The sequence below is a fragment of the Martes martes genome, assembly GCF_963455335.1.
Source record: "Martes martes genome assembly, chromosome: 4".
In the NCBI taxonomy this organism is placed as follows: domain Eukaryota; kingdom Metazoa; phylum Chordata; class Mammalia; order Carnivora; family Mustelidae; genus Martes; species Martes martes.
In genome coordinates this window covers 85,097,967-85,116,955 of record NC_137891.1, presented here as the reverse complement: position 1 = coordinate 85,116,955, position 18,989 = coordinate 85,097,967, and the positions used below count along the sequence as shown (strand labels likewise).

Here is an 18,989-nt window from a genome sequence, read left to right as displayed (position 1 = left end):
TGTAGACAACATATGGATGGGTCCTGTCATTTTATCCTATCTGCAACCCTGTGTCACTTTATGGGTGCATTTAGGCCATTCACATTGAGAGTGATTATTGAGAGATACGTTTTTATTGTCATCATATTACCTTCGAAGTCTTTCTTTCTGTAGATTTTTTTTATATTTCTGTTCAATGCCATTCTTAGGATTTTTCCTCTTTTATAGAACCTCCCTTATTATTTCCTGCAGTGTCGGCTTAGTGGTTGCATAGTCTTTTAAGCCTTGTCGGTCTTGGAAACTCTTTATCTCTCCATCCATTTTGAATGTCAGTCTTGCTGATTAAAGTATTTTTGGCTGCATGTTCTTCTCATGTAGTGCCCTGAATATATCTTGCCAGCCCTTTCTGGCTTGCCAGGTCGCTGTGGACAGGTATCACGTTATTCTGAGGGCTTTGCTTTGTACGTAAGGAGCTTCTTTGTCCTAGCTGCTTTCAAGAGGGTCTGCCTACAATTATAATTCTTCATTCTTACTATTAGGTGTCTTGAGGACTTTCAAGAATCTATAATCTTGGGGGGAAACCGTTCTGCCTCTACTACATGAACGCTGGTTCCATTGGTGAGATTGGGAAATTTTTCAAGGACAACTTGTTCCACTATATCTTCTAGACTTCTTTCTTTCTCCTCCCCTTCAGGGATTCCAATACTTCTGATGTTGGAACGTTTCATGGCATCATTTATTTCCCTGATTCTGTTTTTGTGGCATTTAAGCTGTTTGTTCCAGGCTTCCTCCTGATCCTTTCTCTCTATCTGTTTGTCCTCCAGGTCACTAATTCTATCTTCTGTCTCAGTTACCCTAGCTTTTAGAGAATTTAGATTAGACTGGAACTCATTGAGAGCATTGTGAACATCATCCCTGGTGGCTTTCAGTTCTGCCCTAATCAGTTCCATTTGGTCATCCATGGCTTTCTCCAACCTAGCTATTGCCTGGATAATTGTTAGCCTGAATTCCCTTTCTGACATATTGTCTATGTTGATAGCTGTTAGCTCAGTTGAAGAAGGCCCATCCTCTGTATTTTTCTTCTGTTGGGCATTCCTTCTCCATTTCATTTTGGTGAGAGATGATGGAACGGATGTAGCTGGATGTATCGACCGTGGTGCAGGCAGTCAAAGTGCACCCTGGAACGCTTCTGAGCAATCAGAATTCCCCACCCAAACGAGAGAAAAATGAAAAGAAAAAGAAAAAAGAGAGAGAGAGAAAGAGAGAGAGACAGGAAAGAAAGGGAAGATAAAAGAGAAAGCTCAGCCCAAATGGGTCCCAAGGTAAGATTTATGAAGTATACAAAGAAAAACAGACAAAGAAAAAGACTGATAAAAGTATATGACAAGAGAATATATATATATATATATATATATATATATATATAGGCAAAAAAAGGAAGAACCTCGTCAAAAAGAACCCCAAGTATAAGATTTATATACTACCAGGACAAACACAAATACACAGAAACACTTGGCAGAAGAAAAAGATGGAAAAGTGGTTATAAATTCTCAGTGTGGGCGACAAAGGTTGTTTTGATTCTTCCTGTATGTATCTTGATATCTTTGTTAAAGGACTCAACTTTCCTAAGATAAAGGGGGATTAAAAATTGGTTTGCCTATAGGGGTAGCATTGATTGGGGAAAGGGAGTTACCTTGAAGTTTAACTCTATATGAATATTAGAATATACAAATAAAAAAGGAATAAACTAGACTAAACTAAACTAAAATTTAAAAAAAATTAAAAAAATAGAAAAGCAAAAGAAAACACAGGTGTATGTATCAAAAAGTTCAGGTTAGAATTTTATTATGGAATTTGATGTACTGGACATCTCACTGTGATGGTCAATAGGTTAAAAAACTATCTATATGTATAGACATTTTAACAATGTTTATTCTTCCGATCCAAGAGCATGGAATGGTCTTCCATCTTTTTGTGTCTTCTTCAATTTCTTTTAGGAGTGTTCTGTAGTTTCTCGAGTACAGATCCTTAACCTCTTTGGTTGGTTTATTCCCACGTATCTTATGGTTCTTGGTGCTATAGTAAATGGAATCGATTCTCTAATTTGCCTTTCTGTATTTTCATTGTTAGTGTATAAGAAAGCCACTGATTTCTGGACATTGACTTTGTATCCTGCTACATTACTGAATTGCTGTATGAGTTCTAGTAGTTTGGGGGTGGAGTCTTTCGGGTTTTCCACATAAAGAATCATGTCATCTGCTAAGAGAGAGAGTTTGACTTCTTCCTCACCAATTTGGATACCTTTTATTTCTCTTTGTTGTCTGATTGCTGTTGCTAGGACTTCTAATACTATGTTGAACAAGAGTGGTGAGAGTGGGCATCCTTGTCGTGTTCCTGATCTCAACAGGAAGGCTGCAAGCTTTTTCCCATTGAGGATGATATTTGCTGTGGGTTTTTCATAGATAGATTTGATGAAGTTCAGGAATGTTCCAAATCAAAACCACATTGAGATACCACCTTACACCAGTTAGAATGGCCAAAATTAGCAAGACAGGAAACAACGTGTGTTGGAGAGGATGTGGAGAAAGGGGAACCCTCTTACACTGTTGGTGGGAATGCAAACTGGTGCAGCCACTTTGGAGAACAGTGTGGAGATTCCTCAGGAAATTAAAAATAGAGCTTCCCTATGACCCTGCAATTGCACTGCTGCGTATTTACCCCAAAGATACAGATGTAGTGAAAAGAAGGGCCATCTGTACCCCAATGTTTATAGCAGCAATGGCCACGGTCGCCAAACTGTGGAAAGAACCAAGATGCCCTTCGACGGATGAATGGATAAGGAAGATGTGGTCCATATACACTATGGAGTATTATGCCTCCATCAGAAAGGATGAATACCTAACTTTTGTAGCAACATGGACAGGACTGGAAGAGATTATGCTGAGTGAAATAAGTCAAACAGAGAGAATCAAGTATCATATGGTTTCACTTATTTGTGGAGCATATCAAATAATATAGAGGACAAGGGTGGATGGAGAGGAGAAGGGAGTTGAGGGAAATTGGAAGGGGAGGTGAACCATGAGAGACTATGGACTCTGAAAAACAACCTGAGGGTTTTGAAGGGGCGGGGGGTGGGAGGGTGGGGGAACCAGGTGGTGGGTATTGGGGAGGGCACAGATTGAATGGAGGACTGGGTGTGGTGCAAAAACAATGAATACTGTTATGCTGAAAATAAATAAAAAATTTAATTTAAAAAAAAAGAAAAAAAATTATCTATATGTAAAAAAAAAATGAACCAGGGGACACCTGGGTGGCTCAGTTGGTTAAGCGGCTGCCTTCGGCTCAGGTCATGATCCCAGCGTCCTGGGATCGAGTCCCACATCGGGCTCCTTGCTCCACAGGGAGCCTGCTTCTCCCTCTGCCACTCTGTCTGCCTGTGCTCGCTCTCTCTCTCTCTCTCTCTCTGACAAATAAATAAATAAAGAAATCTTTTAAAAAAAAAAATGAACCGGAATATTAGGAATGAGTTAAAAGTCAAAGTTGTATCTATGAAGTAGTGGTGGTTGTTCTCTTGTAGTCTTTTTTTTTTTTTTTTCTTTCCTGGTTGGTTTTCTTGGTGTGGGGCCTGCCACGTGGGTTTTCAGTCAATGATGTTCCCTGAGTTAAGTCCTCCTGCCCCCCTCAAGGGAGTGTGCTCTGAGGAAACCGTTTTTTTTCAGGCTTTTGTTCTCCGGAGGTTTTTATGTTTGTTCACTTCTTTTCTCTTGCCTTGACAGCTTTTTATGGTTTTTCAAGGTTTAGAGGAAAGGAAACTGCACCCTGACCTCCCTTTCAGAGAGAAGCCTCATTCTGCTCCCCTGCAGGTGCTGCAGAGTCCATATAAATTCCCCCTTGGCCACTGGCAGAGTAGGTCCGAGTCGCGACCCTTTGGGACGCAGGATTTCCTGCTTTTACCCAAGACCACGGCAGCAGTGGCTGTCTGGGTAGCTCCAGACCACCAGAGAGGTTCCAAGCAGGGATCGCACACTGAGGTTTCCCTGCTTGCCCCGGGCTGGGAGTGCCTGGTCTTTCTGGGTCTAAGAGCACCAGGCTTGCGCGTACCTTCCCCTGGGGAGGGTGTGGGGCACGCGCGTCTCAGGCTCTGATAACACAGTGCAGGTCGGAGAGCACCAGGCTGGGCCTTCGCCCACCTCTCTCAGGGGAGGGTGTGGGGCGCGCGCATCTCAGGCTCTGATAGCACGGTGTGTGGCATTCTGCCATCTGGCGAGGCTCCCGGCCCCTCACAGGAGCCAGACCCTACGCGTTCTCGGGTGCGCTGACAGCTCAGGGACCAAGACCTTGTTTCTCCGCCACACTCTCTCTGGCTCAGCGCCAAGGGAGGCTGTCCTGGGTCAGAGGACTTAAGCCCCTATCCCTAGTCGCCCCGATTTCCACAATTTCTCCCCATGATCCTTTGCTCTTTTTGAGTGCTTTCAACCAGATTCCAAGTTAATGCTGGTCCCCAGGTGCAGGGCACTCTCATATTGGGGTATTACTTTCCAATCGGTCGCCTCTGGTGGCTCCCTCCCCCTTTTGTTTATCTTCCGATATCAGTTCGACGTTCCCACTCCGCTTTACCTGCCCACTTGCATCTTCTGCCCCTGTAGAGATCCAGACGTGTATAATTCTGATCTCAGGCTGATTTCATGGGTGATCGGATTTCTTTGGTAGGTAATCAGCTCACTTTAGGGTACAGGTTGAAACGGTGACTCCTTCTACTTCCCCGCCATCTTGTCTCCCCCCAGCATGGACATTTTAACAATATTTATTCTTCCAATCTATGAGCATGGAATGTTTTACCATTTCTTTGTGTCTTCCTCAATTTCTTTCATAAGTGTTCTGTAGTTTTTAGAGTACAGATCCTTAACTTCTGTAGTTAGGTTTATTCCTAGGTATCTTATGGTATTTGTTGCAATTGGAAATGGGATTAATTCATTAAATTCTCTTTCTTTGTCTCATTGTTAGTGTATGGAAATGCAACTGATTTCTGTGCATTGATTTTGTATCCTACCACGTTCCTGAATTGCTGTATAAGTTCTAATAATTTGGGGGTGGAGTTTTTGGGGTTTTCCTTATAAATTATCATCTCATCTGGGAAGAGTGAGAGTTTGACTTCTTTGCCAATTTGAATGCCTTTTATTTCTTTTTCTTATCTGATTGTTGAGGCTAGAACATCTAGTACTATGATGAACATCAGTGGTGAGAATGGGCATCCCTGTCATTTTCCTGACTTAGGGGGAAAGCTCTCAGTTATTCTCCATTGAGAATGATATTTGCTGTGGGCTTTTCATAGATGACTTTTATGATATTGAGATATATTCCCTCTATCTCTACATGGTGGAGGATTTTTATCAAGAAAGGATGCTGTATTTTGTCAAATACTTTATTTGCATCACTTAAGAGGATCATATGGTTCTTGTCTTTTCTTTCATTAATGTGATCTGTCACATTGATTGATTTGCAAATGTTGAACCACCCTTACATCCTGAGGAATAAATCCCACTTGGTCGTGGTGAATAATCCTTTTAATGTGCTGTTGGATCCTATTAGCAGGATCTTACTGAGTATTTTGGAATCCATGTTCATCAGAGATATTGGTCTGTAATTCTCCTTTTCGATAAGGACTTTGCCTGGTTTGGGGGCCAGGGTAACGTTGGCCTTATAGAAGGAATTTGGAAGTTTTCCTTCTGTTTCTATTTTTTGAAACAGCTTCAGTAGAATAGAAACTATTTCTTCAAATGTTTGGTAGAATTCCCCTGGGAAGACATCTGGCCCCGGACTTCTGTTTTTAGGAGATTTTTGATTACTCCTTCAATTTCATTTCTGGTTATTGGTCTATTCAGATGGTCTATTTCTTCCTCTTTCATGTCTTGGTAGTTTGTAAGTTTCCAGGAAGGCATCTATTCATTCCAGGTTGTTTAACCTGTGGGCATATAGTTGCTGGTAATAATTACTAATAGTTGTTTCTATTTCCTTGGTATTAGTTGTGATCTCTCCCCTTTCATTCATGATTTTATTAATTTGGGTCCTTCCTTTTTTTTAAATAAATTTGATGACTGGTTTATCAATCTTATTAATTCTTTCAAAGAACTAGCTCCTTGTTTCATTGATCGGTTCTACTGTTTTTCTGCTTTCTATTTCATTTTTCTCTGCTCTAATCTTTCCCCCCAAAGATACAGATGTAATGAAAAGAAGGGCCACCTGCACCCCATTGTTGATAGCATTGTTCACAATAGCCAAACTGTGGAAGGAGCTGAGATGCCCTTCAATGGATGAATAGATAAAGATGATATGGTCCATATTTACAATGGAATATTCTTCAGCCATCAAAAAAAAAAGATGAATCCCCACCATTTGCTTCAACATGGATAGAACTGGAGAGGATTATACTAAGTGAAGTAAGTCAAGCAGAGAAAGAAAATTATCATACGGTTTCATTCATATGCGGAACATAAGGAATAGCATGGAGGCCACAGGGGAAGGGAGGGAAATCTGAAGATGGAGAAATCAGACAGGGAGATGAACCATCAAAGACTATGAACCCTAGGAAATGAACTGAGGGTCTCAGAAGGCAGGTGAAGGAAGGGGTAACAGGTAATGGATATTAAGGGGGGGTACATGTTATGTGCACTGGGTGTTATATATAATTAATGAATCATTGAACACTACATCAAAAACTAATGATATACTATACAGTGGCTTACCGAACATAATAATAAAAAAAATTAAAAAAAATAAATAAAAAAGTCTAGTTTTCCTGATATAAGCATGGCTACTCTGGCTTTTTTGATGTCCATTAGCATGATAAATAGTTCTCCATCTCCTCACTTTCAATCTATAGGTGTCTTTAGGTCTAAAATGAATCTTTTGTAGGCAACATATAGATGGGTCTTGTTTTTTTATTCATTCTGATGCCCTACATCTTTTGACTGGAACATGTAGTCCATTTACATTTAGAGTAATTATTGATAGATATGAATTTAGTGCCATTGTATTACCTGTAAAATTGATGTTCCTGGAGATTTTCTCTGTTCCTTTCTAGTCTTTGTAGCTCTTGATCTTTCTTTCACACTCAGTTTGTGTGTGTGTGTGTGTGTGTGTGTGTGTGTGTGTACTATGTGTGTGTGTATACGTTGCAGACTGGTTTAGTCATCACAAACTCCTTTAGTTTTTTTTTTTTTTTTTTGTCTTGAAAATTCTTTTCCTGACCTATTCTGAATGACAGCCTTACTGGATAAAGTATGCTTGGCTGCACATTTTTCCCATTCTGCATGTTTAATATATCATGCCACTTTTTTTCTGGCCTGCCATGTTTCTGTGGCTAGGTTTGGTGCAAACCTAATCTTCCCTTGTAGGTTAAGGACCTTTCTCCCTTGTGGCTTTTAGGGTTCTTTCCTTATCTCTGTCTTTTACTAATTTTACTACAATATATCTTGGTGTTGGCCTGCATTTGTTGATTTTGATGGGAGTTCTCTGTGTTTCCTGGATTTGGATGTCTGTTTCTTTCCCCGGAATAGGGGAGTTTTCAGCTATAATTAGCTAAAATACCCCTCCCCCTTTTTCCTCTCTTCTTCTGAAACTCCTATGATATGAATGCTATTACAGTTTATGGAGTCTGAGTTTCCTAAGTCTGCATTCGTGATCCAATATTTTTTTTCCTCTTCTTCTCAGCTTCATTATTTACCATAATTTTATCTTCTATATCACTTACTCATTCCTCTGCTTCTCCTATCCTTGTGATCATTACACCAGTTGGTTTTGCATCTCAGTTATAACCATTTTATTTTATTTTATATTTTACTTTATTTTTTGGCATAGCTAATGTTTAGGTCTTTTATAACTGTGGTAAGGGACTTCCTGGTGTCTTGTATGCTTTTCTGAAGCCCAGATAGTAATCTTTTTTTTTTTTTTAAAGATTTTATTTATTTATTTGACAGAGAGAGAGGGAACAGAAGCAGGGGGAGTAGGAGTGGAAGAAGCAGGCTCCCCGCCAAGCAGGGAGCCCGATGCGGGACTCAATACTAGGACCCTGAGATTATGACCTGAGCCAAAGGCAGACGCTTAACACCCGAGCCACCCAGGTGCCCCCAGATAGTAATCTTATGATTGTTGTTTAAAATTCAGATCAAGCATATTACTTTTATCTGTTTAGATTAGATTCCTGGCTGTGACCTCTTCTTGTTCTTTCTTTTGGAATCAATTCTGCCATCTTGGCATATCATCTAGGTCGCTGTCTTCAGTGTGTTAGGAAAGCCTGCTATGTTTGCTGCTCCTGAGAGTAATGGCTTTATGACGAAGAGGGCTTATACTGTTCAGGGCCTGGCACTTCAGGAATTGTTTCTGGTATATGCTTTCTGCACTGCTGTTGTGTTTTAGCTGCTCTTTCCCTCAGGTCAGTCTTCTGCAGAATTTCTCTTTGCCTGCAGTGGGGAGTGTTTGAACCTTGTCCACTGTGTGATGAATTTTAACTAGTTGTGTTTTGATCTGCTTGTTAAAAAAGTCTAGATCCCATTTACCCTAGAGCTGAAGCTTTGCAGAGCTCTATGGTCAATAGAATTGTGTGCGTGCGTGTGTGTGTGTGTGTGTGTTGGTCTTCTGGGTTAGGGTTCTGCTGCCCTAATTCTCAGGCAGTTTTGCCCTAGTGGAACTGCACCTGCAAGGCACAGTGACATTGTGCTTGGTGTTAGTGGCTCCAGCCTCCACCAGGAGCACTGTATTTCTCATTGAAGTGGGTCAGTGGCATCAGCCCACTCTCTTGTCCCTAGAGTGGGACATTTACATCTGCCACTATTCAGAAAGGCCCTCATAGAAAAGCAAAGACCCCTGCCTTTGTCCTGTCTGTGTCCAGGTTGTCTGTCCACCTGGAAGCACAGTGCTCCTGTGTTTTATCTCAGGCATGCTGCCTAGGCTTCAAACTCTAAATTTTAGGGAACTGGCAGGGCACAGGCCCATGCTGGTCCTCTGGGGGAGGGTCTCACTGTGCTAGGACTGGTACTGGTTTGTTCTCAAAATCAATTTCAGGAATGTGCAGGAGTTCAGAGTTTAGAGTAACGTCCAGCAAAAAGCCAGTGTCCAGGCTGGCTCTCCTCAGAAGATGTCTCTGCTCCTATGCTAATGAACAGAAGTCGCTGGTTCTTTTGTCCCCAGAGGGTCCATGCCATCTCTCCAAAATGCACTCCAAGAGGGGCATTTTTCTCTCCCAGTGCAAGCCAGGGGATTCTCAGACCATGCTCCCTGCTCCTGGCCTCCACCCTCCTTCTTCACGGGAATCTTTCTACACCCACCAGGCTCCACCCTGGTGATGGCATGGATTTCTAAAACATGAGACTTTGAGTTCCATTTCTTATAAAAACTTGCAATAATAAGCCCCTCTCATTTTTCCCATTGATGATTTTGGGGAAGTGTTTTTCTTGTGCAATGCACCCTGTTCTCCCCCTCTCTCTCCTTTCTACTTGATCAAGGCTCCCTCCCCCTGCAGTTTCCATGACTCTTTTTCTCCCCTCTAAATCACTTCTCTGCACCTCCGATCTTCCATGATGTGTCTCCTTATCTCCCTCTAGTTATGCAGTTTTATTCTTTCAATCTTCAGATAGATTTCTTAGGTGTTCGGAATGATTTGATATTTATCTAGCTGTGTCAAGACCGAGGCAAGCATAAGGTCCCCCTATTTCTCCACCACCATAACTCTTCCCCTGCTTAGGGGTTGTTATTCAACCTAACACATTTTGTTTTCTTCTCGGAGATTGCCCTAACTTCTTGTAAACCAAAATGAAATGGAAAATGTACTTTATACAGGATCTAATTATTTTGTTGTGGAAGACCCCTCAGAGTCTAATCTGCCACACTGACAGAGGCAGAAGTCCCCTTATAGTTTTTTTTTCCCCCTTATAGTTTTTACACAGTTTTCCCAGGCTCCACTTGAAACCTGTAGACCCAGTGTCCCTGAAGTTAGGTGGAAGAATCTATATTTTAAAACTACTTCTGAGGCGATTATTATAATAAACCAGAGCTAAGAATTTCTACCTCATAACTTGTTCATATCCAGCAAGTGAGACATATGGGAGGTCAGAGCTGACACAGAGGAGGAGCCAAGGCTGTGGTTCCTGGCTCAGTTCCTGGTAACAGTCTTTCCCTTCTTGCCTACAAAGTTCCCAGTGGCCTTCTGCCATTTATTAGTAACCTTAAGTTGGCCTTCCTATGTGAACTTACATGTCAACAGAGACTTAACACTCTAGAATTACAGCTTATCTACCTACTTAAATTTAGCTTGTCTTTTAAGGGCATTGCAAAAAAGCGTTTTCTGGTTGAAAACTTTTATAATCCATCTCTAACAAGTATAAAAATATGATATCTACTCTCTTCACATTTTTATAACTCTTGGAATCTTGTATAATATTTTCTCAACCAGATGCTCTTGTAGGGTCAAATTCATGTCAAATTCATTATCACAGCCCTGTATCCCTTAATCCATCATGTCAATAGTGATTGAAAGGGACACAGAACCCAGTTGCTCAGGAAGATTTTATTGGTGCATTAGGATAGATGTGGTAATAGACAGAAGGAAGAGATAAAAGTAGCTCTGAACCCCCCACAAACTGAGGAGAGTTTGGCATAAATGGGTGACTGGCTCTGTGTCTTCCTGTTCCTGAGGGCGTCTGCATAGCAGAGCAGCTCAGAGAGGAGTTTAGGATAGAAAACACCTTGCAGAAAAGTTTTCATTGAGAAAGACCTAAGAGAGAAACACCATGATTAAGAACTAATGTCCAAAAAAAAAAAAAAGAACTAATGTCCAGAGACATGCCAATTAGACTGGTAAGGGTAGGACAAACCAACCCCTCTGCAGCTGTCTTCTTCCAGTACTGAACACTGGAGTCCAGGGCTGGGATATTCACGGCTTATTGCTCTTGAAGTAGGAATATAGCCCCCTGGCTGTGAGGCCTTGCTTCCCTTCTGGCTGGGCTGCTTCCTGGCCCTGGGCTGAAGGCATGCCAGTGTGCAGGTTGCCCTGCCCCTGCCTTGGGATCTCCATCTCCCTTGTGTGGTCATCCCCCCACTCCTGGGTAACCACTGTGGGTTCTCTCTCTCTCTGCCCACCTGTCACACTGCATCTTGGGTGAGTGCTGCTCCAGTCCTGTCTGCTTGCCAGAGTGTTTGTCCCAGCACGGGCCTGTCCTCCCAGCCTTTCCTCTCCTGCCTCATAGTGGCTCACTTGTGTCCATCTGTGACCACTGCCTGACTGCCTCTGGGTCTGTCCCTCATTTCTATCTCCTATGTGACTTGCAGTGTGGCTCCTGTCGGGCTCCATGGCCTGGGCGTGTGTCTGGGTTTGTGACGCTGCCTGTGTCTGAATCTGTTCTCCTGTCACCACTTCACTTGTTTGGCACCTGTTTTGACCCTGGACCTCGGATCCTCTGGTCTGGCCATGGGAGGACTCCTGTAGCTGTGTGTCAGGGCTTCCTATCTGATGGCTCCTGTCTAGCTCCATGGCCTGGGTGGCACCTCCCGGTGTCTGAACGTGTTCTCCTGTCAGTATCTGGTTTGTCTGGCTCCTGTCTTCACCCTGGACCTCAGACCCTCTGCTCTGGCCATGGGAGGACTCCTGTAGCTGTGTGTCAGGGCTTCCTATCTGATGGCTCCTGTCTGGCTCCACGGCCCAGGTGGTATCTCCCAGTGTATGAACATGTTCTGTTAGTATCTGGCTTGTCTGGCTCCTGTCTTGACCCTGGACCTCAGTCCCTCTGGTCTGGCCATGGGTGGACTCCTGTGGCTGTGTGTCCGGGCTTTCTATATGATGGCTCCTATCCTGCTCCACATTCTGGTTTGCATCTGTCTGGGTCTGAGTTCCAGTTCTAGTCACTAATTCACTTGTCTGCTGTGCTCTGTCCTGTTCCCTGGTCTGTGACTGTCTGTCTGACTCCCTCTGTCTGGTCTGGTGACTCTTGTCTTCTCCCACTCTCTGGGGCTGCTGCACATGTCTCCCACCTTGTGTCTGCTGACTTTCTTTCTCTTGTCTTTGAGATTCAGACTGCCTATCCTGGCCAAGATCCTGAGCACAGTTCTGAGCCCCAACACCTCCCTGTCCCCTGGAGGCCAGAGTGCGCTGTACACATTGGCTCCCCTCGCAAATCTGTCCTTCCCTAGTCTGCCCCACCTCAGCTCCCTTGCTCTGTTCTTTCCTCAGCTCTTGTGAGGCCCCAGTGGGGAGGCTTCCAGACTCTTGAGATCCACAAGCCCCCTCAGGACTCTCACTCATTGTCTTGAAACAGGCTTGGGCGACTTTAAACACCAGGACCAGGAATTCCTTGAACTCCACAGTCCCTGTATCATCTTCATCCAGCAGGTGCAGGACTTCATCCACAGTGGCAGGATCATGGGGTTTCTGTGGAGAAGAGACCAAGTCAGCATCCCTCACCTGAGGAAGGTGTGGTTGGGCCAGTGCACTCAGCTTTCAGGCTTCCCATCCCTGAACTTGGGAGTCCATCTGTGCTGGCTCCATACCACTCACATAGCTACAGCAGCCCTAACATGAAACCATTTTCAGTGTGTAGTCCTGCCCCTCTTGCAAGGGTAGAAAACACTTTTTTTTTTGGTATCCTCTGTGCCTGGCATAATTTCTGACCTCTAGGAGAACTGGATCAAGATTCAATGAAGAATGAATGAATGATTGAGCTCATAATGATTCTTTGGGCTGTCCTCAGTCCCTGACCCCTGGCATTGAGCAGGATGCTCTCCAGCAAACCCAGCACCAGGAGAAACATAGCAGGAACATAGCCCAAAGGGAATTCTGTGAGATCCATGCTGAGGCTAAGGTGCTTTCTGAAGACGGGGTGGGTGGGGTCTGGTGGGACCACAAGTTGCCCTGAATATGCATCCTGTGTGTCTATACATTCCTGTCTCTAAGACCATTATCCTGGTTGCTTTAGATAAACCAAAGACAGGGAAGGACAGGGAAATGCCTCAAGGTCCTAGGTCTGCTTTGTTAATGGTTGGAGAAGTGGGGAGGGGCTCTTAGAGTGTACCCCCAGCTGATAATAACCAACCTGTCTTTCAAAACTCATTTCTGATGTGAACACTCAACTAATATTTTTGAGCAACTGCAAGATACTGAACTATGCTTCTAATGCATTCTAATTTATGGGTGATCAAATTTCTGATAGACATAGGAAGTGGTTACTATATCAGACTTAAGAAACACCAGAAAGCAGCAATTACTTTCATTTCTAGAATCTTCAAAGGCTCTGTTTCTTTCTGAGCTGTCCCCTGTGAGTCATTTCACCTTGTCTCCAAATTAGAATTAATTGAAATCAAGGTATTTTCTCTAAGGACCTGACCTGTGAACTGCTGTGACTGTCACTTGCTCCTTTGCCTTTCCTTTCTCAGCCTGCACAGCAGCCAGAAGACCCGGTGGGCCTGGATCCAGCGACTGCCACCTCAGATTCCTGAGGCAAAGCATCTGCAGGCAAATCTGTTTCATCTCTCCTCTCCTGCCCTCCCCACCTGGCCCAGCATGTCATACCACAATGACATCAGCAAACTCATGTTCCAGGAGCCTTTTCAGCTCCCCCCGGGTAAGCACCGTGCAGCTGCCCTCGGTCCTGGCGTAGCGCCCAAAGGCTTCGATGATCCCATTAATGTTTCGCAATAACTGAGGCATCTTTGGACTCAGGCTGGAGAAAGAAACAAAGCCCCCTTGGGGGCTCCAAAGTCAACTTTAGTGTTTCCTCCTGCTTCTTCCCGGTCTTTTCTCCCATATTCGGCTCTGTTTCTGGTCTCTCTCTCTCTCCCTTTTTATTATGTTACTTTAGTCACCATATAGTACATCATTAATTTTTTTTTAAAGATTTCATTTATTTATTTGACACACAGAGAGAGATCACAAGTAGGCAGAGAGGCAGGCAGAGAGAGACGGGGCGGGGGTGGGGGGAGAGAAGCAGTCTCCTTGCTGAGCAGAGAGCCCAATGTGGGACTTGATCTCAGGAACCTGAGATCATGACCGGAGCCGAAGGCCGAGGCTTAACCCACTGAGCCACCCAGGCGCCCATACATCATTAATTTTTGATGTAGTGTTCTATGATTCATTGTTTACATATAACACCCAGTGCTCCATGCAATCTGTGTCCTCCTTAATACCCATCACCAGGATCTCCCATCCCCAGCCCCCCATCCCCCCTCCCAGCCCACTCCCTCCCCTCTAAAACCCTGAGTTTGTCTTTTGGAGTCCATAGTCTTTAATGGTTCGGTCTTTCTGTCTGGGTCTTCCCTCCTCCTTTCCTACTTAATGGATTTTATGAATGGGAAGGAGAGACACACCATGATTAACAGCAGGCTCCAGAGTCAGGACTTCTATCCTACCTTCACCACCTACCTGGTGAGCTAGGGCAGGTTGCTTTGCCTTTCCATGCCTTGGTTTACTAATTGTGAAATGAAGATAATCCTATAAAATATGTACTTTATAGGATTATTGTGAAGATTAAAAGAGATAATTCATATAAAGCACTTGGCAGATGCTGGCTTATACTAAGTGGCAGCTATTAAATATCATTATGATATTATTATACACATACCTAATGTTTGTACATCTACGTAAACTACTGCTCACAAAGCACTTCCATATGCATCATCCCTTGTACTCCTTATTATCTCCACTTTTTTTAATAGGTGACAAACAGATTCAGAGAAGTTAGATGATTTGTTCAAGGCCCCACAGATTGGGGGAACCAAGAAACCCAAGGGCCCATATCTCCTTAACCCAAATGCAGTGAATCTTCTATACTGTACCCTGTGGACAGTCTATCCAGTCAATGGTTGCCTGTCATATGGTGTAGGGTGCTGCTGTGAACACTGAGAGGCATTAAGTACATATGTAAGTCAACCCCTTGCCAAGCAGGAACACCAGGAGACTGACTCCACCTTTTCTTGCTGCCTTTTGGCTAGGTGTTCAGGAAGAGGCTAGGCTACCAGCTATTGGCAATATTCCCAGTCCTAAGTTCCTCTAAATGTGACATCTGTCCTCAGCACTGAGACCTGTGAGGGAAGTCAGTTTGCCCATAGGTAGGTGGCTCCTGCCAGCTCACAGTGTTGGTGGCCTGTGAGGAATGGCTCCCAAATGAAGGGAGATATTTTCCTTCTCATTAGCCAGGGATCTGGGCATAGCCTGAAGTGAGTCTTGGGTGCAGCTGGATGGGCAAAATACTAAGGGACGTGGAGGTGCATTGAAACAGAAATCTCGGAGACCAGGACATGGCATCAGAGATGGCAAGTTTCAAATGCAGGGGGATAAAGAAGGCTGCGAAACTGGGACACTAGGAAAGGGCATCATGAGTTGGGAAGGAGAAGGCATGAGAGAATGAAGGCCTGGATACAGAGTTGAGAGAAGGAAGGCCTTGGTACAGAGGCAGGAGAATGAAGGGAGGCAGGAAGGAGGGAGACTTGGCACTGGGGAAGGTGGAACAATGTGGCTGAAGGCTACAGGTCACAGGTGGGCTCTTCAGGAGGTGTTCTTTCTACCCTCCAGTAGCCAAAAATTTCAGGCAGACTTTGTTTTTGTATGTCAAGGTACAAAACTCAGAATATTGTACCCCAACAGAGAAATGCAAAGATCCAATTTTTTTGTTTACCACATGGCAAACCTTAACACTGACCTATAAATAGTAAAAATAATATGACTTTTTAGTTATACTTCAGATCCCTTTGGATAAATCTGTAAACTCATCTTGCCTAAAAATGGCCCTCAGGTGGAGGAGGACAACCACATAAGCCACTTCCTCTGTGACAAGTTTCAAGCCCATTGTCAGGTTGGCAGGAGTAACCTGTTCTGACCTCCCAGACTCTGAGCAGTGCAAAGAGGCTTCCAGAACATTAAGAACAAGACAACTTTGATGTATAGAAAGGCACATGGGTGGTTCCATTGCTGCTGCTAAAACAGGTTTTGGTGGGAGAAGCTGTGGCCAGGCTAACCACAGGGGAGAAGAAAAGAGGCCATGGCTTCAGAAGAGCATCCTCTCCCACATGCACACACCCAGTCATCAGAATGGACACTTTCTGCCCACAGTTGGCACCACAGGGCTGTGGCCTGGATCTGACAGCCTGGTTTTATGAGCTCAGATCACCAAGACACAGAATGAGAAAGAGGTTTCTCAGGAAGGCACTTACCTAATGCACAGACAGGGTGAGCAAGTGGCAGTTAGGCGACGTATGGAGTACCAGGTCAGCAGCACAGGAACCTTTTATAGGGGATTTAATGGAGGCTAGTGTTTTAGAAAGGCCATCCCCACCCCATGGGAAGGATTGATTCATACAAGGCTTGGCCCAGCCCAGCCTCACTTCCCTTCTTGTCTGTTTTACCTGCTGACATGTGGCTGTGTTAACTTAATGAGCAGGCCCTCTTACTACCCTCAGTGCCCTTCCTGATTCCCTCCTTGGGTCTATCTCCTCATATGAGGGAAACTCTTTTCTGTTGTGATAGGCTCAGCAGTGCTTGGCACAGATCGGGGTTCCTGGTGAACACTCTTAATCTCCATGTGACCGCAAAGTCATGGACTCCTTTTTTTTTTTTTTTAATTTTTTAAAGGAAAAGTGAATTGGGGGAGATGGGAGGGAGAGATGAACCATGAGAGATTGTGGATCCTGAGAAACAAACTGAGGATTTTGGAAGGGAGGGGAGTGGGGGGATGGGTGAGTCTGGTGGTGGGTATTAAGGAGGGCTTGTATTGCATAGAGCACTGGGTGTGATGCATAAACAATGAATCTTGGAACACTTAAAAAATAAAATAAAAGTAAAAAAATACTAAAAAAAAAAAAAAAGAAATTCCCATCTATTGAGGGCTATCCTTTTCACTTTGGGAAGCTACACATGTTTTTCTGGCGATGTTGCCATTACTTAGAACATTCTTAGAATTCTTGTTTTGGAATTGCCTCTCATGCCAAGTTCATGAGTCATGCAAGAAATTCAATATCATTTCTTTTTGGTTGGGTCTCATTTTTTTATTAAAAAAAGATTATCAAGCAGAGAAAGTCAATTATCATATGGTTTCACTTACTTGTGGAACATAAGGAATAACATGGAGGACATTAGGAGAAGGAAAGGAATAGTGAAAGGGGAGAAATCAGAGGGGGAGATGAACCATGAGAGACTGTGGACTCCGAGAAACAAACAGGGTTTTAGAGGGGGTGGGCGTGGGGGGATGGTTGAGCCTGGTGGTGGGTATTAAGGAGGGCACATATTGCATGGATCACTGGGTGTTACACATAAACAGTGAATCTTGGACCACTACATCAAGAACTAATGATATACTGTATGGTGATTAACATCACACACACACACACACACACACACACACACACGAGTTTAATACCCCCATCCTATGCGTAGGCACCATTTTACAACTGCTGGGAGAAGAGGCTTAAGATAATTAAGTGCAATCCTTTCATTGAAAAGACAGGGAACTCAACTGGTCAACCAATCAGCAAATATTTATGGAGAGCCAATTCTATTTCAGACATAGGGCTAGACCTGAGGGAAACTGTGGAACAGGATGCCAGCAGTTTCTACTCTTACAAGTTTGTCGCCCGACAGTCCCAGGAGAAAGTCCTCAAGAGATTAACAGTACTGGTAATTACTGCTTGATTTACTTTGATTTGATTTAATTTTCATTACCACCTCATTTCATTGAATCCTCATAACTAACTTGGTGCCTTATGTAAATGAAGGCACCAAGAACTCTTAGAGAAGTGGTTACTTTGAAGAATAGATGGGTGCATCAGAGCTCTCAATTTCTGGCCACAGTTCCCCTCTATTACATGTGGCACTTTATAAACATCAAATTTTTCTGTGGGTGAAGAACAATCATCCTTGAAGTTGATGAGAAGTAAACATTCTGAGCTTGAAGCCAAGTCCCAAAGGAGCTCCAGACACACATTTTTGCAGAAAGTACATGTAGTTTCTGGAAAGGCATCTTCCCAGTCCTCACTTGTCTGCATGCAGCCCACAGGAAAGGCAATGACAATCAGGAAGGGAGGGTGCAGTAAGGGTCTTGGCTGCAAAGACTGGCAGAGCGAAGGCAGCCCTGCAGCCATGGCAAGTCCCAGTAAGAGGAGCAGAGTGAGATGCAACCTGCAGGAGGGCCAGGACTGATAGGCTCTGAAGATGTAAAAGTGCTGTCTGTGAAGTTTGTGAGGAGTTATTACAAATAAGCGACTTTACTCTGTAGTCATATCCCTTGGGTTTGGGAGGCAGAGAGAGGCCAAGGACCCTGTCTGAAGTTGAATCAAACTCTTATCCTATGTTCACTTTGCCTTGGAATAAACAGAAATATCTCAACAAAACAAATTCAGTTTTACACTGTGATTCCTTCTTACACACTCACTCAGAAATCTTTACTGATGTTCACTTCATTTATATTTGTTTATTTATTCACCATATAATAAGCACAACATTTGTTTTTGATGTAGTGTTCCATGATTCAGTTTGCATATAACACCCAGTGCTCTGTACAATACGTGCCCTCCTTAATACCCATCACTGGGCTAACCCATCCTCCCACCCTCCTCCCCTCTAAAATCCTCAGTTTATTTATTTTTTTTTTTTAATTTTTTTATTTTAATAAACATATAATGTATTTTTATCCCCAGGGGTACAGGTCTGTGAATCGTCTGGTTTACACATTTCACAGCACTCATCATAGCACATACCCTCCCCAATGTCCATTTCCCCACCACCCTCTCCCGTCCCCCTTCCCCCCCGCAACCCTCAGTCTGTTTCTTGAGATTGAGTCTTTTATGGTTTGTCTCCCTCCCAATCCCATCTTTTCATTTTTTCTTTTCCTACCTCCCCCCAAACCCCCCCACCTTGCATCTCCACTTCCTCATATCAAAGAGATCATATGATAGTTATATTTCTCCGATTGACTTATTTCGCTAAGCATGATACCCTCTAGTTCCATCCACGTCGTCGCAAATGGCAAGATTTCATG

At 43.7% G+C, this 18,989-nt stretch overlaps 1 protein-coding gene across 1 annotated transcript; it reads right to left on the bottom strand.

Moving 5' to 3' along the window:
* Positions 1 to 10,521: 10,521 nt before the first annotated feature.
* CRNN (cornulin) lies at positions 10,522 to 13,672 on the bottom strand (the record flags this gene model as incomplete). Its single annotated transcript, XM_080802195.1, has 2 exons — positions 10,522 to 12,397; positions 13,535 to 13,672. The coding sequence occupies 2 exons, from the start codon at positions 13,670 to 13,672 to the stop codon at positions 10,907 to 10,909; spliced, it is 1,629 nt and encodes a 542-aa protein (XP_080658321.1). The 3' UTR covers positions 10,522 to 10,906.
* Positions 13,673 to 18,989: the final 5,317 nt, after the last annotated feature.